Genomic DNA, 22748 nt, shown 5'->3' with positions numbered 1-22748 from the left:
TTCCTGTTAGGTGTGTTGAGCTCATTTCCTGTCGAATTATGTATCACAGGTTGACTTTCTTTCTATCTAGGCCCAATTTCATCCCCCAGTGTTGTCTATACCTTGCCTTAAAATCTTTGCTAAGTTAAAATAGTAATTGGCAAGTGATCTGGAAGATGAACAATTATCAAAGAAACATCATAAGGTTATTGCTTTAACATTCAATTATAGATTGCAGAGGAACAACTATTTTTAGGACTTCTGGCAAATTATCAGGAGAGCTTAAAGAGAAATTGTACATAGAGAAAAGAGGAGATAGAATGTTTTGTCTTAAATGGGGCCTTTATTGCAGGAGCTAAACTAGGATAAGGGGAAGTGAAGTTGAGACAATTTTTCCCAGAAAAGTCAGGATATTGCTACTTGAACTTAAAGTTTAGGTAGCTGTAATGAGAGATGTTTGACTGATGCCTTAAACGAATAGTAATGATATTCTCCAGAAGTTGAGAGCATCAGAGAAAAATAACTTCAGATTAAACCTGACAAATGAAATGAATCGCAGACTTGAAAGCATCCTTGGGGATGACAATGTTTTCATTTGCCAATGGGAAAAATGAAGTTGAATGCATGTATGACTTGCCCATCTTTGCATGTTCCTCCACAACTTGTTCCAGGGAACTACTCACTGATGGCAAACTTTCTATTACTATATGTTTCTACAATTTCATATAAATTAAATCATACTATACACATTTCTTTTTTGTCTTACTTCTTTCTCTCAGAATAATTATTTTTAGGCTCATTTATGTAGTGATATGTACCAGTAGTACTTTTTATTACTAAGTATTATTTCATCATATGGATATACCACAATTTGTTTATCTATTCATCTGTTGATTGACATTTGGATTTTTCTAGTTTATAACTATAGGAAAGCTTGTTTTATTTTTTCTTAGGGAAATATCTAGGAATGAATGGCTGGATCATATAGTAAAAACTTTTAAAGCAACTCAAAAGCGTTTTTCACTCTCATGAGAGTGAGAGCTACTCTGCATTTTGGCAATACTTGGTATGGTCAATCTTTTTAATTTTAGTCATTGTAATAGATACTTTGTGATATTTGGAGGTTAGTTTAATTTTTATTTCCCTAATGACTAATGTTGTGCAGCATCTTTTGTTGATTTTCCATCCATATATCTTTCTTGGCAACGTGTTTATTAAAATCTTTTGCACATTAGGAAAACAACACAGATTGTTAATATTCCTACTGAGTGTTGAAAATTCTTTACATGGGCTGGGATTGTGGCTCAGCAGTAGAATGCTCACCTAGCATGTGCTGGGTCCTGGGTTTGATCCTCAGCACCACATAAAAAAAAGAAAAGAAAAGAAAATTCTTTACATATTCTATATGTAGGCTCTTTATCAGGTGTGTGTATGTATTGCAATTATGTTACCTCAGTCTGATGAGTCTTCTCATTCTCATCACAATGTCTTTAAGAAGAAGTATTTAATTGTGATGAAGTACAGTTAATCACTTTTTTTTATGTGTCATACTTTTAGGGTTGTGTCTAAGAAATATTTGCATAATTTGAGGTCATAATGGTGTACTGTTTATTGTTTCATGGGTTAAATTTAAGTCTATGATCCATTTTGATCCAAATTTTCTGTGATGCAATAGGTCAAAGTTAAAAAATAATTATATAGTTGTCCAATTTTTCTGGCAAAATTTGTGGGGGGAAAATCTATCCTTTTTGTACTGAAATACCTTTGCACATTTGCCTATAATTAGTATTTTTATGTTTGGGTTTATTTGTAAGCTTTCTATTCTGCCACATTGGTTGATCTTTGTATCTTTCAACCAGTACTACACTGTTTTTGTTGTTGTTGTTGTTGTTATTATTATTATTATTATTTTACCAAGGATTAAACTCAGGGGCACTCAACCACTGAGCCACATCCTCAGCCCTATTTTGTATTTTATTTAGAGACAGGGTCTCACTGAATTACTTAGTGCCTCACTTTTGCTGAGGCTGGCTTTGAACTCACAATCTCCTGTCTCAGCCTCCGGAGGTGCTGGGATTACAGTCACATGCCACTGCTCCTGGAACTACACTATTTTGATGACTGTAACTTTGCAATAATTTTTGAAATAAGGTAATGTTAGCCTTGTGACTTTATTTTTTTTTTGAAGAAGTTTCTGGCTAGTCTAAGATTCTTTCTTGCATTATCATATAAATTTTAGAATGAGTTTGATAATTTCTACCAAATAAAAAAGGCTGTTGGAATTTTAATTTTGTAGGTTTTATTAATCTACAGATAAATTATCAATTTAGGTGTAATTGCCATTTTAACAATGTTAAGTCATCTGATCCATGAATATAATCTCTTCTTTGTTGAGAATTTCATTTGTCATTAAAGTTTTTTATTTTGTTTTTCATGTATTTCATTAAATATAGCCCTAAGTATTTTATATTTTGCATGTTACTATGTATGTTTCCTAAATTTCTGATCATTTAATTTAATTTCAACTTATAGAAATACACCTTTTATAACGAACTTATATCTTCCAAACTTGTAAAAAAATCAATCACTTCAGTTTTAGTAGGATTTGTGTGTGTGTGTGTGTGTGTGTGTGTGTGTGTGTGTGTGTGAATTTTATCATTTGGTTATATCACCTATAGATAATAATATCATCCTTTCTAATCTGAGTATATTTAACAGATTTTTTCTTGCCTGGTTGCATTGGCCAGCATTTTTAGTACAATTCTGAAATGGTGAGAGTGAACACCCTGTATTGTTTCTGATCTTAGGGAGAGAGCATCTATTCATCTACAATTAATCATGTTGTTTGCTGTAGGTTGAAGAAGTTCTATTCTTAGTTTTCTGAGAGTTTTAATCAGAAATGGATGCATATGTATATGTCCCCCTTGCCATATGTGCATTTATTTGTGTTAGTCTTCATTTTTCTTTTAAATTGCTCACATTTTGTTGAGATACATTTACTTAAAGTTATTTTCCCTTTGTTGATTGGAAGCCAGTGTCATTTGCCACAATTGCAAGGTAGTAATAATCGAATAAAACCAGAAAAATACCACTAAATTATAAACACTTTAGTTATGGAGGCTTTGTGTGTGCATCAAGAAGCATGATCAACAAGTCAAAAAATATTTAAAGACATGTTTTTGCCAAGCTGAACATTTTCCTTTATGTAACCAAGAGGTCTTAAAAAAAAATAGAAACAGGAATGACTTTTTTTTTGTATTAGTACATTTAATTTAATGTAACATTAAAAATTCATCTCTCATATGTTGGATGTGAGTTTCATAGTTAGAGAATCATTAAATTTTATGCAGGTGTGGCTCAGGCAAAGACAAAAAAGTATGAAAAAGTTTGGGTGTTATAAACTCCACAGAGGTTAGAATTTCTTAGAATGATATTTCTAAGCCCTGATTGTGTGTAATTACCACCTTGAGAGTTTAAGACTTAGACTTCAAGAATCAGAATATCTTGGGTTGGAATATCTTTATCTTTTAAATGTTCTCTAGGTAGTTCCAATGCTCAGGGAGGATGGTAACTCTCTGTCTATAAGTGGTTTTGATTTGGAGTAGGCAGGCAAGAGAAATCCTAGATTGATTAGTAAGGTGTAACCTGTATATGAGTACAAAGGAATGGTAAAATATGCCATTTTAGGGCTAAAATATGAATTGCCTGTCAAGGCAGTTGGTTACTTAAATAACTGAAAGAGTGCAGGTTCTCCCTTTCATTGAGAATAAACCCACATGATCCCCCCCCCCCCCCCCCCCCCGTCTCAATGTTACTGGTATAAAATAGATCAACGTTGCCTACAATTAAAGACATTAAGTGTGCATTTCAAGAATGAGTTTTATGATAACATATTTAAAGAATAACCTAAATCACCTTACCCAATACTTAACAAAAGAAATATGAATTATTTCTGAAACAGCTTTAACACAATTGCTTATAAATAGTTCCAGAGAAGGGATTCCTAATGACTTTAAGCATCAACGTTTCCAAACAATACTACACACAATTCAAATTTGCATGTGTAAATAAATAGAACGCTGAAAAGAATATGAATGTGAATTCTTTCCCTTAATTATTTATCCGTAGTTTCTCCCAGTCCTAAGACCCATTTAAAATAACGCACTTTCCAAAGAGTACCAACTTGGCAGCCTTTTCTGCTGTGCTTTCTCACTAACTTTGGTCAGGTTATCGTCATGAAGACTTCATCTGGGAAACAGAAAGAAAAAGAGCGTTCAAAATCCAGATCTTCAAACCTGCTTAGAGAAGCAAGGAACTGGAGAAAGGCGAATTTCAAATCTATTTTAATTTAGGAGGACGCGAAACTATTTTTATAAAACTCTACTCGCATAAGGAGGCAAGTGAGACAAAGCAGTTTCTTTGGGACAATGTGCATTTGCAGCCCATGAGGATGGTGTCTAGTCCCCTGCTCCCCCTTCCTCCTAGAAGATCCCCAATCTCCGCCCCGGCCCTTCCCCGACAGAAGCCTTTGGCCAGTAGACCGGTGGGCGGGGTAACCTCTGCAGCCTAGTATTGCAGCCTCGGGTTCAGGCGACGCGCAGAGCACTGGGGCACTTCCTTAGCCCCCAGGGACTGTAAGAGGCTTTTGGGGCAGCTGAGCTTCTCAGTGTCTCGAGCTCCGGGACGCGGTCATTGCCAACTCCGGAGGGACAGAGTGTAAACTTGTCCTTATGTGGGTGGGGGACAGCCGGACGACAGCGTCTTCCTACCCCAGTATCCCTGCGGGTTTATCTGCGGACAGCACCATTCCCAGTTACAACACCTCGCTAGAAACTTCACCAATGGAGCAGTCACAGCGTGGCAGAGGAGACCACAGCGGTAACGGTGTACTCCACCCTGGCCCGGGACTGGTGGCTGCGACCCCTCATCCCTCACCGCCGGCGTTACCGGTACCCTCGGGGATACCAGTTCCACCAGCTTATCTGCGGCCCTCCGGCCTCTTCCTGCGAGCTGCCGCCGCCGCCACGGCGGGAAGCGGAGGCTGCCGGCCGGTTCCTAGGCTGGAGAGAGGCGTGAGCGCAGTGGGCAGCGGCTACCTGCGGACGCCCAAGTGCTCTCGCTGCCGCAACCACGGTGTGGTGTCGGCGCTCAAGGGCCACAAGCGCTTCTGCCGCTGGCAGGACTGCGCGTGTGTCAAGTGCACCCTGATCTCCGAGCGCCAGCGCGTGATGGCCGCCCAGGTGGCGCTGCGCAGGCAGCAGGCGCAAGAAGAGAGCGAGGCTCGGGGACCGCAGAGTTTCTTGTACCCTGGAGCCTCGGGTCCGGAGGTTCAGGCGTCCAAAAGCCGCGGTAGAACGGTGAATTCCCAGGCTGCCGGCGAGCGTAAGGCGGTACCCGCTCAGGAATTGGGTGCCTTGAGACCAGCTAGTGGTCTGGCAACCCCTGCTATCGAGGTTATCCAGCAAGATGATGCGGAGGACAAACAAGGTGAGTTGGTCTTTGGTGTGCTTTTTGCAAGTAATTGCTATGGAGAAAGAGTTTGGGGGCGGGGGCGGGAAAGGAAAATAACAAAACCAGTAGCGCCCTAGAGGCAAAAAAGAAAAGTTGTTCAAAAGAAGCTCTCAAGTTCTCCAAAACGACTTTATAGCAAGCATGTCAATGAGGGTGTTAAGAGACCCAGCACCTTCACTTTGGAAGGCCTTTCTGTTTGTTTCTTGAAGTGATAGGAAAAGTTAATGAAAGGGTGAAATGTGGGTGATAACAGATGACGACTTGCCCTAGGAATGGCATTACATTTGCACAAGTTTGTTGTGACTTTGAACAGAACTTCGTTCAAGCGTGCGTTCAACGAAAAGCGTAGTGAGGGTTGTTTAGAGCTTGCTGTATACTTTTTTTCAACTATAAAATCAGTGAATCTTTAGAACTAGCGTGGGAAATTTACTGATGGGAGTGCATTTTTTCAACTTTGGAGCAAGCCTCTGGCTCCAGCTAGAACTAGGTAAAAGAAGATCTATTAAACAATCTCTTTTTCTCTCTCCTTCTCTCCCTTTAATTCTTTAAGCATCCTCCACCAACTATTTGTCCGACTCCAAAAGTGTAGAAAGCTTTGGTATCTGAAGTTTTATTTCTTCCCATAGGACATACATTTAGGTTTTCCAGATTGCAAAACCATTGGTGGCACTACCACAGTTTAATATTGGAGATTTCTTTCTTTTTTTAAAAAGTTCTTTGTAGTTGTAGTTGGGCAGCATGCCTATATCTGTTTATTTTCACGTGGTGCTAAGGATTTAACCCAGTACCTCACACGTGCTAGGCATGCACTCTGCCAAGGAGCTACAGCCCAGCCCCAACTCCAATACTAGAGATTTCTTATCCAAGGAAGTTTACATTTTTTTTCCTATTATTTATTGACTGCAGATTACTTGCAAATACCCTCTATTTTAAGATATGTGTGCATGTCTGTACAGACTTAAAAAAAAAAAAAAAAACTAAGGCTACCCCAAATTAACTTTTCTTGCTAATGTGAATTCCATTGTATATCCATGAAATTCATAGCCCTCCACAGGCCTACTAGCAGTGAAGATTCCAGTTTTTAAAAAAAATTTAAAAAATGTTCCAAACAGGTTGTAACATGAAATTACAAAATGATACAATAAATTAACTAATTAGAAACTCCTTGAATTGTGAAAATTGTAGATCTTAACAGATCACAGAATATATTTTGAAAAAGATCATCTCTATATTGAAATGAGGCATATATAATTTTGTGTTTTTACACATGCCAACTTTCTGCATATGGTCCAGTTTATTTTAGTAGACAAAATAAAATAGACAAAATAAGTAAAACTACTATAAGAAAAAGTGAAAGTTGGAATTCTTGAAACTGGCAGTGAGATCACCTGATGGCATTGATTTGTGGAATGTTTTTGATTCCCAGGTGTTCTGTTTGTAGTTAATTATTTTATTCTATTTTATTGCCCCAGACGACCCTCTATAGAAAGTAAGCCACCCCCTATAGAAAGTAAGCCACATTTTGAAAGGCCACTCCAATGGCTTTTTAAATTGACAGTTGACTGTAGTAAGGTATTGTTTAATTTATTCATTCATTGGACAAAAGACCAACAATCATTCAGTGAATAATATTTTCTACACAAAAGAATCTCATATTCAAAGGAAGGTGGATTATATGTAGTATCCAATTCTATAATACAAGGTATATTATAAAAATGATAAACGCAATAGAAGTAAAAAAAGCTTTAGAAGTTGAGAGGACAGAGATGAAAGAAATGGCATCATAGTATTTTAAAGACAACTTAGTTTCTAAATAGAATCAGTATTTCTTTACCAATATTTGTACTATGAGTACAACATAATAATGAAAAATTCTTTTATGTTGCTGTGGACATGAAATTTTAATACTACTTTAAATGTTAAGGCAGACATACTTTGTGAATCCCATTTATAAGAAAAATGGAATAGAGGATCAATGGAATTTGGCAGACTTGATTAGAAAAGTTGTATTTAGAGCTGAAAATTAGTACTAGAGTCTGATTTTTCAGTAGTACCATCCTTTCTTTTGTCATTACATGACAGCATTTTGACCCTCAGAGTACTAAATTTTACACATTTTAACTTTTGGATAAACATTTATTTTTTATTTTAGAGTTTAGGTCTGCTTCTTAAGAAAACAGAAGAAACTATGAGTGTGTTATGTATCATGGTTGCAAATCACTTAATATTGGAGGAAGGGGTGTGATTTGAAGCAAATGCCTGATATGTTTTTATACAAATGGCTGTAGTGCAATTTTTAATTTTCCTTAAAGAAATGTTGTTTTAAACTTTTCTTAGTTTTTTTTAGGGATTAAAAAAGAAAATATATTTTTTTTTACAGAGGATTAAGAAAAAATACCAAGTCCATGTCATCTCACAGAAAATGAATATGGAATGATTTGAGATTGATATAGATGACATTATTGCCCTAAGTTTGAATGAAATTAACGATTTTGTTATTTTTCTGCATTATTCAAGTGACTTAATTAGAACCTGAAATGTGAGCATAAGAAACCAATTATTGAAATTTAGCATTAGTAATTAAATAGAGTATTCATTTTCAAGCTAAGATTACTTTATAAAAATTTGTTATCTAAACCTAACCTATATGTAGTTCTTTTTATGTAGTGTCACTATGGGGGAAAAATATATAGTAACAAAACTCATGATATTTATGCAAATACCAAACCAACCATATGAGCAAATGTTGTGCAGTATTGGTGTTATGTTAACATCTCTGAGTAACAACACTCTCCTCTATTGATTCTTAAATACTAATACATTTACATGTTGTCTGTCCTTGTGATCCTGAAATGACTCCATTAAAAATTTTTAGTATGAATAAATATTACTAATATGTTATTAGGAAATGAATGGTCTTATCTAGTATAATTTTTGAGTGGGTAATAGGTTTTGGGAAGTTTTTCTATATTTGATTCTTTTTTTACTTTCTCTTTCTCAGAACAAAAGGGGAGTCAATGTGACTCATGCCAGAGTGGACAAGAAGAGCCATGCTCTAAATCCCATCAGCTTTCTTTGGGATCATCTTCTAAGTCTAATGGTGTCATTGGGAAAAAAAGCATCAGGTCATCTACTTCAGAACACTCAAAAAAGCATGCTACCATCCAGTCTCCTTACTCTGGGGAGCAATCAGGAGGTGAAGACAGTCCCAGGTCCTTATCATCCTCTGATCTGGAATCAGGAAATGAGAGTGAGGGGGCTAAAGACTGCATTGCAGTGAGAGCCAGCCTTCCCATGATGTCCTCAAGACCAAGAGATCCTCTTGATATTCTTATCAGGATTTTCCCACGTTACAGGCTCACCTGGCTAGAAAGCGTTCTACGGTTCTGCAAAGGGGATGTGGTCCAAGCCATTGAACAGATCTTAAATGGGAAAGAACGCAAGCAAGATACCAGGGATCTAGCATACTCCAGAAAACGGGAAAACACAGCCTTTTCAAGAGCTTCAAATTTTAGTCTAGCTAGAATTGGTTTTGGAACTCTAGGTAATAAATCAGCTTTCTCTCCTCTTCAAACCCCATCTGCTTCTTACAGAGGTGATTCAAACCTCTACAGCTTAAATCCTAGACTAGAGATTAGTCCATTACGACTGGCATATTCTTCGCCAGGGAGAGGGCTGTCTGGTTTTGTGTCACCCTACCTAACACCTGGGTTGGTTCCAGCATTGCCTTTTCAGCCATCTTTGGATTATACTTTTTCAGGGATGATAAGGGATACTTCCTACTTTCCCAGTAAAAGCTCAATAACTGGTAGTAGGCTGTATTTTAGACCCAGTCAGGACAGTCTGTAATGTATCTATTCATTCTCCCTTTCTGGAGTATTTCTAGAATTATGAAACACACACACACACACACACACACACACACATACACACAGAGATCTATTAATGTACTTAAATAAGTATATGAGTGAATCACTAGGCCTTAAAAATGCTATTTCTTTTTTTAGTCAGCAATATAGATTTTAGATTTAAAGACTTTATTCAGCATTTATTAAGTGAAAGAAGCATTTAAACATTGTCTGTGCCTTGAATAAAGCTTTTTAATGAAATAGTTTTACTTTAAAGAATGTTCTCCCTAAGTTATCAATTGTAAAATTCCTGTTGTAAAACTACACTTGTTTATATTTTGGTGAAAAGTGGGGTTTATAGCTGTAAAAAGTTTATGGAGCAATCTAGCATAATATAAAATGAACTAAAAGGAAGAATTTTAAATTTGAGGTAATTCTAAGTAATTGTTATCCTAAAATTCTCATCTTTCCTTCCTTGTTCACAGGGTAGAAAAAAATTATTCAAAGTATTTTTAAAAAATTTATTTGTAGATAAGTGATTAATCATAAAACTTTTGAGAAATTTGAATTCCTTATTTTTTGCAAAGTCTTATTTTTCACTATCATTTGTAAAAACAAATGCCAATTTTAAATTCTCTTTGAAGTTAACATTTTGAATTATAAAGGCTTACTTAATGAATCTTAGGAAGTTGGACTGCGCCATCTTCTGGTCACTATCACTAATTGCAACTCAATTCTGCTGAGTGAATTATGTATGTATGCATTGTTTCCTAATGGTAGAAACTAACACTTTTGTTTTTTTGCAATAATCATTTTGGATCATGCTACATTAAAATTTTCATATTGTAAAGTGAATTTCTACTGTGAATGATGATTTTAATCTTTTAATTTCCTTATGTCTGTATCTGAGAAAATAATCTTTTCCATATGTTGAGATAAGAATTAGCACCCATTCTCAAAGTAAAAATAATTTTATTCAGAAAAATAAAATAACTGCTCAGACAAATATTGATTGACTCTATATATTAGGCTTAATGCATTGAGGGAGATATAAAATTTCCAAAGGGGGGAAAATTGTCATTAAAATTTAGAGGTATTCTTGTGGTTTAAAAAGTATATTTCATTCTCCATCTGGGGCATTTGAAAACTGTTTATTTCAATAGTCAGTGGAAAATCCCTGAGGAAACTGCTTACTAAACAATTTTTATGAAGTTTTCTTTATGTGTCATCATTTTTTAAAAGGACAGTAATTTTATTGTTAGGAATAAATGAAAACCCAGCTGGAATATAATAGATGATTCACTAGACATTTCTTTACATGTATGGATGTGTGTGTATGTGTAAATATACACACACTAAACTACTAAAGCCCTGTCAGTTCTATTCTCATGGAATCTTTTCCCTAAAGTCAATAAAATATATTTCTAAATCATATTTGCCAGCATATAAAATATTAAGTCACTAAAGTATCAAATGCTGATTTGAGATTATATATATAATGATTATGTATTAATTTTAATGGTGTGTGAGAAAAAAGATTCTGTAAAATTTTGTTGCATTCAATACTCACTTCTTATAAAAAAAGCTTTAGATTCTGAGTCTAAACCATAGTAATATGGCTGGCAAAAGTTAATACATCTAAGTGAAGAAATAATTTTGGATAATAGATCTCTTTGAGACAGATAAAACCAAAGAACTCTCTAAAATGGCCTGCAAGCACACAGTTTTGCATATAATTTCATGGGATTCTTGGATCTCCTAAATGCTATTCAGGTTAGAATCTTTGATTAATATTTCTATTGCATTAATTCATTTATAGAATGCTATTTTTAAAAATGCACTAGATCCCATAGAGGATGTCAAGTGTAAAATATGCTTTAAAGGAAGTTATACTATATAGTAGACATCTGGATTAAAAATTCAATAATTCTAGAGTTGCTGAATTCTTCATGTGGTTTTCTTTTTTTTTTTTTTAAAGAGAGTGAGAGAGGGGAGAGAGAGAGAGAGAATTTTTAATATTTATTTTTTAGTTCTCGGCACACACAACATCTTTGTTGGTATGTGGTGCTGAGGATCGAACCCGGGTCGCACGCATGCCAGGCAAGCGCGCTACCGCTTGAGCCACATCCCCAGCCCCTCCATGTGGTTTTCATTGGAGAAATGGAATTGCTTTTGAATGAAGAAGAACATTTATTCAGTAGTATTCAGAATTTTAAGAACAATTTATGATCTTAACTTTTCAGTTAGTCTACATAGATAATTTTATAAAATAGGTCTTTTGTTCAACCAGTAAATAGGATGTAAGAAAGTGAGGCTCAGCAGTGGTAGTATCCAGACCTAAGATTAAAGGTACTTTTGCAATTTCAGACTCAGGTCTGAGGCAGGATTTGTGTCTGTTTTGTTTCTTGACAGCTTTTGTGTGGTGTCCAATTCCTAAGTGCTCAATAATAGTTCTTCACTAACTTAATTAAACAAAGGTTTAAAGAAGTAGCATAGGAATTCATTTATTCAACACCTCATCGTTAACACTACTTTGTGTCATACACTAAGCTAGATAGATGCAAAGGACAATTGCATGAAAACACAGGCTTAGCCTCAAGATGCTCACTGTCTTTGTTATCATGTGTGCAGAAAAGCAACCAACCAATGGCAGCATTTGACAACATTGGTGCATCAGTGAGATGTTTATGATCTTGACATATATGCCCATGGATTCTGCTTGAGGCCTGAACTCCTAAGCCACCATGGAGATAGGAAAGAAGAGGGGGTAAACATTGTAAGAACCAGCTTGTGACCAAAATGAATTGACTATAGTGTAGAGGATATAGCAAGTTAAAATATCATGAAAAAAGAATTCAGAAGAATGAAATTTTAATTATCTGTCCAATAGCAGAATGGCTATCTTATAGTGCACCATCTTTTTTTTTGGGGGGGGGTGATGCTGGGGATTAGAACCCAATGCCTCATGCATACAAGGCAAGCACTCTACCAACTGAGCTGTATCCATAGGCCCTGAATGCATGCTCTTATTTAAAATACCATGTAGAGAAAGCCCATCAGAGACATGGTTGGTGGAATCTTTCTTTACTGCTTCAATATTGGGACAGAATCATCTATAAGCTGATCAGAAAGAGTAAATACTGGTTGGATTCATGAATACATTTCAAGTCTAAGACAATAAAAATTCTAAGAAAATGAAAACACTAGACCATATTTGTCAATAATTTGCTCACTAGAACTTTTCCTGGGTGAAAACCTCCCTTTGGGAAGAGGTTAAAAAAAAAGACAAAACAGTGTATGATTTCTAAGCAATAAGACAAGTAGAGGTTAGCATAAGACATGGAACTGAGGAGGAGGGCTCACAAAGGACACAAATCCAGAGAGACGTGTTAGTAAAATGTATATGAGAAGTGTCTGTTCAGGTCCTTGGCCCATTTGTTGATTGGGTTATTTGTTATCTTATTGTCTAATTTTTTGAGTTCTTTGTATACTCTGGATATTAGGGCTCTATCTGAAGTGTGAGGAGTAAAAATTTGTTCCCAGGATGTAGGCTCCCTATTTACCTCTCTTATTGTTTCTCTTGCTGAGAAAAAACTTGTTAGTTTAAGTAAGTCCCATTTGTTGATTCTTGTTATTAACTCTTGTGCTATGGGTGTCCTATTAAGGAATTTGGAGCCCGACCCCACAATATGTAGATCGTAGCCAACTTTTTCTTCTATCAGATGCAGAGTCTCTGATTTGATATCAAGCTCCTTGAGACACTTCTCAGAGGAGGACATACAATCAATCAATAAGTACATGAAAAAATGCTCACCATCTCTAGCAGTTAGAGAAATGCAAATCAAAACCACCCTAAGATACCATCTCACTCCAGTAAGATTGGCAGCCACTATGAAGTCAAACAACAACAAGTGCTGGCGAGGATGTGGAGAAAAGGGTACACTTGTACATTGCTGGTGGGACTGCAAATGGGTGCGGCCAATTTGGAAAGCAGTTTGGAGATTCCTGGGAAAGATGGGAATGGAACCACCATTTGACCCTGCTATTGCCCTTCTCGGACTTTTCCCTGAAGACCTTGAAAGAGCATGTCACAGGGATACTGCCACATCGATGTTCATAGCAGCACAATTCACAATAGCTAGACTGTGGAACCAACCCAGATGCCCTTCAATAGATGAATGGATAAAAAAAATGTGGCATCTATACACAATGGAGTACTATGCAGCAATAAAAAATGGCAAAATCATAGAATTTGCAGGGAAATGGATGGCACTAGAGCAGATTATGCTTAGTGAAGCTAGCCAATCCCTAAAAAACAAATATCAAATGTCTTCTTTGATATAATGAGAGCAACTATGAACAGAGCAGGGAGAAAGAGCAGGAAGAAAAGATTAACATTAAACAGAGACATGAGATGGGAGGGAAAGGGAGAGAAAAGGGAAATTGCATGGAAATTAAGGGAGACCCTCATTGCTATATAAAATTACATATAAGAGGTTGTGAGGGGAATGGGAAAATAAACAAGGAGAGAAATGAATTACAGTAGATGGGGTAGAGAGAGAAGATGGGAGGGGAGGGGAGGGGGGATAGTAGGGGATAGGAAAGGTAGCAGAATACAACAATTACTAATAGGGCATTATGTAAATTGTGGATGTGTAACAGACGTGATTCTGCAATCTGCATTTGGGGTAAAATTGTGGGTTCATAACCCACTTTAATCTAATGTATGAAATATGATATGTCAAGAGCTTTGTAATGTTGTGAACAACCAATAAAAAAAAATAAAAAAACAAAAAAAAATGTATATGAGGTATACACCAGTATGTCTTCCTAGAGGGAGCACTAACTTTGCAGATGAGCTCTAGGATAGACTCAGCAGGATGACTTGGGCAGGTAACTTTCACTCTCTGGGCATTTGTCAACTCTCAATAAAATAAGGATATAAATATCTAACTTGCAAGATTCTCAGAGATAAAAGGTAGCTTGAATAAACTGCAAAGTACACTAATGCTTATATATTGGGTGCTAAATAAATAACTGTTGCTGTTATTAGTTTGTATTACATTTTATTTGCTCCCTGGTGGCAGTCTCTTAACAAGGAATACTCTGTAATTTCATTTAATCCACTTAGTGGATGTGGAACCCATAGAACAGTTATTACTAGGGGAACAGGCTTCGACCAGTCCAGATTTCCTGTTTGATTGTTACTTTCATAGGTTAGCCACAATTTCATAATGTATTATTGTGCTGGGTTTCTGTTCTTGCAACTAAAAAGCTCAGGGGTCACTCCAGTTAAACTGGGCTAACTGGGCTGCAGGAAATAACCACACAAGAGTCACAAATACCTTTTTCTTTGGGGTCGCTGTGATGGCTCCTCTGACCTTAAGGGTCCGCAGAAAGAGAGCGAGAGCACGGGCTGACCCCTTTTATTGAGGGAAGCTATTCAAATGGAGCAAGGGGTCAGGTTTCAGGGGGCTGAGTATCTTCATAATGTCCACTTTCAGCAGGTTGACTGACACCTGGGTAGGCCACACCCAAGGGCACAGTAAGAGAAGGGGACACACACAAGGCACTTCCATGGAAGATTCTATCCTAAACAGGGCAAGGGGTTATATTACAAAGGAACAGGTGAGCAGTAGCTTCACCCATGGGGCTGTAGCAAGACACACCCTTTTCTGTGACTGAGCGCCTCAGCACCCAGCCAGGGAGTGTGACTCAGTCACGTGTAAGGTTGGTCTCCCACATTATTGTATATGTGTTTTGGATTCTTTTTAAAGATTGTGAAGAAAATGAACAGCAAATCCACGGTTTTGTGTTCATGTTACCTTGATCAGTCAAGAAAACAGTCCCTATAAGTATATGTGGAAATAAGGGAGTTAATAGAAATTTGATCTAACACAGAGGAGATCTGGGAAACAAAAGGGAAAATGCAGGTCTGAGAGTAACTAATCTGCCTAAAGCACCGTGTGAGTGAACAAGTGGGCACTTTCAGGAAATTTGTGAAGTCCAGCCTGACCCATCACTTACAGTTCCCAGATGCATAGTGAATGAAATCTTTGGGGGATCTCAGGCCTCTGAATAGTTATGGGCTCTGTGGGTCTGAGGGAGGCCCCTGGTGGGTGGGTCAGTGAGGCAGGAGGAAAGCTGGTGTGGAGTAAACACTGGATGTCGGTCCTTGATGACTTTGGTTTTACCTCTACCTGACAAATTTCACAATTCTTTCCTGGGCCAACTTTCAGTCTGAACCATATAGAGAAGGGAATTCTGGGAAATGTAGTCCCCAGTTTTAATTAAACACATACTGCACAACCCAGTCCAGTTCTTGTCGATATGGCTTTCATACGCATATATTAACCACATTCCCTTACAAATAAGGGCCAAAACGAAGTTATTCTTTTACCAAAAATTGATACAACTACTCTATAACGAAAACATGCATAGTTTCTCTCCAAAATAGGACACACACAGTGACCCATCCATCTTGGGGGAGGGCTTATTCCTCTTTCAACTAGTTAAATCCACCTTTGACTATCCTATAACTTTAATCCTGAGATAGAGTGAACCACTACTAGTAAATCTTGTTAGAGTAGGGAGTTGGGAACGGAGGAAATTGCTAAATGCAGGTGGTCCCTGATGACCACAGTTCTACTTATGACTTACCTACTTTAAGATGGTGCAAAAGTGATAAACATTCAGGAGAAGCCATAGCATGAATTTTGATCTTTTCTCAGACTAGTGATATGTGGTATAATACTCTCTTGACATGCTTGGGGAGCCTCAGCTCCCAGTCAACCATAAAATCATGGGGGTGAAAGGGTAAAGTTTCTAAGCTGCAAAGCCTGAGTTAAAATGTAAAAGACCAGGCATTGTAAAGTTTCTAAGTTGCAAGGCCTGAGTTAAAAAGTGAAGGACCAGATATTGTTAAGTTCCTCTGCTACACCCAGAACCTGAAATTCCTGAGGCAGTTAAGACAATGTCCTACTGGCCATTTAGCCTAGGGCCCTGTGCAGCGTGTCACGTATGCATACAGGGCCCGAACCAATCAGTTTGAATGTGTACCCTGCTTAGGAGTGACCAATCACCCCCGCCCAACCTGTTCTCGCCAATGAATGTAGTAATCAAGTTTAAGAATTGTTGTTTGATTTTCCTGCGACTCATGATGATTTGTCCTGATGTACGCAAAGCCTCCGCCCTCCCCAAAAAGTGTACTTAAGCACTGCTTAACCTCTGCTCGGGCTCTGGGCTGCTCTCCCTTCTTGAGTGAGCCTGGAGCCTCAGCGCACTGAATTGGATCCTCAATAAATCCCCTTCTGCAATTGCATGAGTCAGTCTCTTGGTGGTCTCTTCCTCCGACGCTTCGCCGGACCCTTACAGGGGTATGCAACCAATATTCTGCAGTGTACATTTTTGCTGAGTTAGGATGTTTGGTAGGTTAGATGTTGTTAAATACATTTTTGATATTATGATATTTTCACTTTACAATGGATTTTTTTGGGATGTGATCTCATCATAAGTCAAGGAACTTCTGTACATGTACACAAGCACACACACACACACACAGATACTTTAAAGCAAGGAAAAAATAAATGTGTCTATCTACTAGAGCTCTCATGCTTCATATGGGACTATCACTGGTCATGGGATCACAGATGGTATCTATAACTTTCCTTTTCTACTGTTTCATATCTTCCTTATTCCAAGAAAGTGTCTCCATTAATTGTGGTTATTACTATGGTGGGTGACCCGGGTCCTCATTCCTGAAGAGTGTGGCCCATTAGCAGTCCTGCTTCTGTGAGGTTGTTTCAGCCTTCCATTAACTTTTACTACAAACATTGGAAGACTAAGTGACACTCCAGAGGATGTCCTGCATACTGCAAATACGACCATCTGCCTCTTTCCTGCTATTTCATTGGCACAAGGTGCCTAGAATAGCCAATAGTAATCTCAGGTTCCAATACACTGTTGTCTTCTCTTATGGTATCATTTCTCATTTGGGAAGTAAGACCTGTGAACCAAAAAAGCCAAAAGTTGTTGTAGGGAACAGAAACAAAAGAATTAGTGGTAAGTTATCAGATTAATGAGAGAGATGCCATTGTTATACCTATCCTGTGTTTCCCTGAGTCCTGGGTATAGGAGCCACTCCATAGTTCCAACCAATTCTGAGCATATCTTACACCCAGGAAGACATTATTCCAGCCATATAAAGCACTTTCACCATCTGGTGCCATAACTGAGTCTTCCAAAGGCCATTCCATAATTTTATTAGATCAGCTGTTTGGGGATGAGGGGAACATGATGATACCAGTGAGCTCCACAAGCATGAGGTCCAATATTACAATTTCCTTGTTAAGAACGACTCTTTTTGTTAGCAATAACATTGTATGGAAAACTGGGAAGGTGACCCAGCATCCTGTAAACCCACAGATGGTGGTTTTAGCTGAAACATTAAGGTGGGAAAGGCAAAATTGTAACATGCATGAGTTTTTTTTTTTTTTTTTTTTTTTTTTTCCCCTGGCGAGAACAAAGAGGTACTACTTCATTGATGGAAGTGATTCAGGTGGCTGGCTGGTTTCCTTGGGGAATAGTGCCATTCCAGAAGCTTTGTGTTGATCTTTGCTGTTGGCCAAATTGGTCGAGCCAAATTGGCCTTCGTGAATGGATGCCCATGTTGCTGAGCTCAGGCATAAGCTCCATCTATGCTTCCATGGTCATTCTTTTCATAGGCCAATTGAACAAATATGAGAATAAAAGAATGGGCTGCCTTGTGTATAAGATTATTAAGATATTCCTATTCAGGGGTTACTCTTTGGTAATCATTTATAGGAGACAAAATATCCTTACATTTTGTGCTCATTAGGGGATGTCTTTTCACATATCTCCTCTGTAGATCTGTCACTGATTTTCCAATCATGTTTTTTTCCAAAACTGTTATCCACTGCTCATGACTCATTCTAGATATGTATCTCTGTCTGTTTCTCCTTCCAGGCAAAATGAACAAGCAGGTATATAGTTTGAAGTTCTTCCAATTGAAAAGACTATCTTCACCAGTATCTTTCCAGGCCACACCTATGGTGCCACAGCTGTTCATGTCAGATTGTTCTAGAATAGCGTGTTGAATCACCTGTGAACAAAAATCAAATTATTTGCTTGCTTGGATTTTACTGCTCCTAGATCTCATCATACCCTTTGAACTCAGGAGACTATTTGCTTGGCAGCCAGTCTCATGGATGTCCCTACTGTACAGAAAGGAGCCACTACAGAGGCCTTCAAGGATGCTAGAACTTTGATCAACAGGGAGTACTATTTTTGGAGAGTCTCAGGAGGAACATAATTAAGGGGTGAGTGAATAGTTAATATGAGTGAGTAGTTAATATATAATAAGTACACTCCGGTGTTCCAGTTGCCAACACCTTTGCAGATGATTTCATCAATACTTGTGGAGGCATCTATAGAAAGCAGTTTTCTTTTATGTAGCTATTACTTCTATGAGTCCTCAGCCAAGCACCTGCTGGTGGGAGTGGGATTACTCGTGGTTAGCAAGATCAGTAATGAAGAACATAAGCTCAGCTGGACATGGTGGCCCATACCTGTAATCCCAGCTGCTTGGGTAAGGTAGGAGGATCATGAGTTCAAAGCCAGCCTCAGCAAAAAGCAAGGTGCTAAGTAACTCAATGAGACTATGTTTCTAAATAAAATTAAAAAAAAAAGGCTGGGGATGTGGCTCAGTGGTCAAGTGTTCCTGAGTTCAATCCCTGGTACCAAAAAAAAAAAAAAGAAAAAAAAAAGGAACAAGTTAAGATAAAATCTGCTGGGCACCTCTGAGTCTGGCACCTCTTAATACTTTCTGAAAATAATGATCTTTGCTTCCCTTCTGCTTCATAAATCTTATAGATTTTTCTCTTTTGGTTAACTGTAACTTGGAACCATAGAGAGGAAGAAATTCTGGGAAATTTAGTTTCCAGCCTTAGCCAAAGTGACACAACACAATCAAACATATGACATGCTGTAAAATTCATATTTTTCAACTATTTAGTTTTATGAAACAGTATTTTCTGTTCACCCTGAATCAAAGATTAAACCTCCATTAAACATGGGGACCCAACAACAGTGGAAATCTAGTTAGAGTCTCTACTTACTGTTCCTATTGTTGTTTTTACACTCTTTTAAAAATTATTTCTTATAAAACAATTTTAAAACTACATGAAAATATAAGAAATACTATAGAGACATCCCATATACCCTTTATCTAGAGTCCCCTATCAATAACATATAATTGTAGCACATTATTACAATCAGAAAATTGACATACCTCACAGATCATGCATGAATTTTATTCAGGACAATATACAAAATCAATGGGAATTTCTGGCATAGGAAAATATCATCTGGTTTACCTGATAAAAAGATGATTCTAGCTGTGTTGTGGAGAAAAAAGACTGCAAGTTTCAAAGAGGGGAGCAAGGAAGCAAGTTTGGAGGTTACCGCAGAAGCTAATTGAGAGGTGATAGTGGCTAACATGGAGATTGCAGAGAGAATTGGAGGGGACACATAGTGGTAAGATTGTAGATACGTTTTTAAATGTAGAAATTACAGGCTTTGCTTATGGGTTGGATGTGAAGTATGAGAGAAGAAAGGCACCACACATACCTCCAAAGCTTTGATCTAAAAAACTGAGTTGGATGAAGCTCCTATTTGCCAAAATAGTGAAAACTGTACAATTTTTAATTTTTACAATACTAATGCAGTCTGAAAAATTTCAAAGAATGATTATTTTACAGGCCATCTTTCTGGTGACAGTGGGGTTCCATGAAAAGATTTGTTCTATAAAAGATTAATAAATAGAAAAATCTCTAAGAAAAACAATCAGAAAGGCATAAACAAATGATACTGAAAATAATATAAAAGACAGAATACTGAATTCAGCAGAGAATAAATAAATCATGAAAATATTATAAATGATAAAATTTTTTTTAAAACTTACATTAATTGTGAACATTTCTAGAATTAATTTAGAAATTGGTAGAACTGAGAAACCTATCTGGGTGGTACCAAAATGAGAAAGGAAAAATAGTCCCAGAAACCTTCAGCAAAATTTTGCTGTTGTCTCAATGTCCAGAGTAGCATCTCATGACCTTGAAGACCTCTAAGGAAGGCTAAGAGTATGTTTCATTTGATCACATTATCACTTTGTAAGGAAATGACTGTTGACTGCATGACCAACAGTTTCTACCCCAACAGGCATCTTCCTTAATTTGATACTGCAGAATCCTACTCTTTAGAGGGATCTTAATTCTAGAAACAAGACAATAAAAACTACTATTACTGTTTCTATTGAACTTTGAGCTAGAGATGTTAACCAATGTAGTACAGTATAAATACAGGGACAATAGGAATAGTTATTGGAAAATGAATGTTGGTATTTTCAAATGCTATCATTAAAACAAAACAAAACAAAACCAAACAAAACAAAAAGAAAGCAGACGCATTGTAACTAATGAAAGAATTTAACAAGGTGGCTGGTTAAAGGCTGAACACACATGCACAAAATCAATAGAATTCCTAGGTATAAATAATAGTTAACTAGAAAAATACAATAGAATGAAAGATAATATTCACAAAAACTGTTAAGATGCCTAGGATTAAAGTAAAAAAAGTATGTACATTAAAAATTATGAAATATTTCTAAAGAACATAAAATAAAGCTTTAGTAAACATCTAGGACAGGGAAGACCGTAGTAAAGATGTCCATTTTTCTCACAGCACTTTGATGGGGATGCCAAATGGCAATGGTGGGGAACATGTGGTAGAACCACCTGTTTGTTCACTTCATGACCAGGAAGCAGAAAGAGAAAGAGGAAGAGGACAGGGGCTCACAGCCCCCTTGGAGAACACACTTCCACTCCAAAGCCCTACCTCCTGCAGGCTCCACCACGTGCAACAGCCATTCAAAGGTACCAGAACTTGGGAAACTATGGGCCTTTGGGGGCCATTGGATAGCCAAACAATAGCAGTAGTGGGCCTCACTGACTTCAGTCCTGAAGATCAGTTTTTGCCCCAGTGGGAGGTGAGGAGTCGCCCTGGTGTTTATTCCAGGTCTACTCCTTATTGGGTGGCACTTAAAAAACAAGAAATACTTTTCTCTAGTCTTTGTCTCCCATAGCAAATGAGAGCCTTCGGTATTAAAAATATTCCCCAGGAACCCAGAAACGGAACAGCCAGAGGAGGTTCTTAATTCATGCATAAATGCTAATTGAGTTTTTAATTCAATAAACGACATGCATAAAACAATATTCTGGGCTATTGAGAAATGCAGAAATGACCTTGGAACATGAAAGCAGACGGCAGGAAATTAACATTGAATAAATGCCTACTGTGGGCCAGGCTCCAAACAGGAATTTGAGTACACAGTCAGGAAAATATCATGGAATCCCTTTGTATCTCATATAAATATAAGCTTAGGGCTGGGGTTGTAGCTCAGTGGTAAAGTACTCACCTTGCAAGTGGGCGGCACTGGGTTTAATCCTCGCACCACATAAAAATAAAATAAAGATATTGTGTCCAGTTACAACTAAAAAATATTTAAAAAAAATATTTTAAAAAAATATTAACTTAGGCTGTTTTCCCTCTGGAAAGAGCCCACATTCTCCCTTAAGTCTGCATCTGCTTTTCTAAATAAATCTATGTATCTCTAAAAAAAAATTATTCAATTTGCCAGTTAAAAACATGTTTTCTGTTAATATAAATTGAATATTTATGTTCCAAGTAAGAGTTTTATCCATAAACTAATTACCACAGCATATAGCTCATTTGGGATTGTCTTCTGTTGCAATTTTTTTGTCTAAGAGAACAGACAACTTACCTGGGCAGGTTTGTGGAAGCATCTTATTTTGTGGATTATCATTCAATTTTCTTTTGTCTGTTTTTTTTTTTTTGTTTGTTTGTTTGTTTTTCCTGTTAGGAAAACATTTCCCACTCTTCTGGAGATTTTTCTCTTTTTTCAGTTTTCTCATTTTCACAATTGCAAATATATATTGGGTGAAAGTGAAGCTAAAAGCAAGGATTTAAGGTTCTACTCTTGAGTTGGCTACTTTCTGTTTGATCTTGGATGATGTAGCTGAATTTTTAGTGATTCAGTCTCCTCCTCTGACTGTTGAGATGATAATAACACTTGGCTCAGAGGATTGATGGATTGGAGAGAAGTAGATTAAATAATCACCAATAATGGACGGCTTTAAAGTTCTATAAATGATTATCTATGAATTTTTAAAAGATCAACAATTTAGATAATAAATCAACTCTTTGTTCTTAGAAAATGGCTCTACACCAAATAACCCTGTGTTTCTGATTCTCAAATAGAAGTGGCCACAGGCCTTGAGCAACATTGGCTCTCAGCTGTCTCCTAGGGCTGTG

General features: G+C 37.2%; 1 protein-coding gene across 1 annotated transcript; it reads left to right on the top strand.

Annotated features, from left to right (window-relative positions):
- The first annotated feature begins 4627 nt into the window (after positions 1-4627).
- DMRTA1 (DMRT like family A1) lies at positions 4628-10247 on the top strand. The gene is made up of 2 exons (XM_081279759.1): positions 4628-5466; positions 8492-10247. Exons 1-2 carry the CDS (start codon positions 4710-4712, stop codon positions 9337-9339), a joined length of 1605 nt encoding a protein of 534 aa, XP_081135885.1. The 5' UTR covers positions 4628-4709; the 3' UTR covers positions 9340-10247.
- Positions 10248-22748: the final 12501 nt, after the last annotated feature.

This window comes from Spermophilus citellus, assembly GCF_964194105.1.
Source record: "Spermophilus citellus genome assembly, chromosome: 2".
Taxonomy (NCBI): domain Eukaryota; kingdom Metazoa; phylum Chordata; class Mammalia; order Rodentia; family Sciuridae; genus Spermophilus; species Spermophilus citellus.
Note: the sequence above shows the minus strand (reverse complement) of the source record. Positions and strands in the feature narration are given on the sequence as shown.

Bases quoted from the DNA above. Each gene is read 5' to 3' on its own strand.
- DMRTA1 (XM_081279759.1), top strand. From the start codon at position 4,710: ATGTGGGTGGGGGACAGCCGGACGACAGCGTCTTCCTACCCCAGTATC. The intron at 5,467-8,491 runs GTGAGTTGGTCT...TCTCTTTCTCAG, and splicing joins TGATGCGGAGGACAAACAAG to AACAAAAGGGGAGTCAATGT.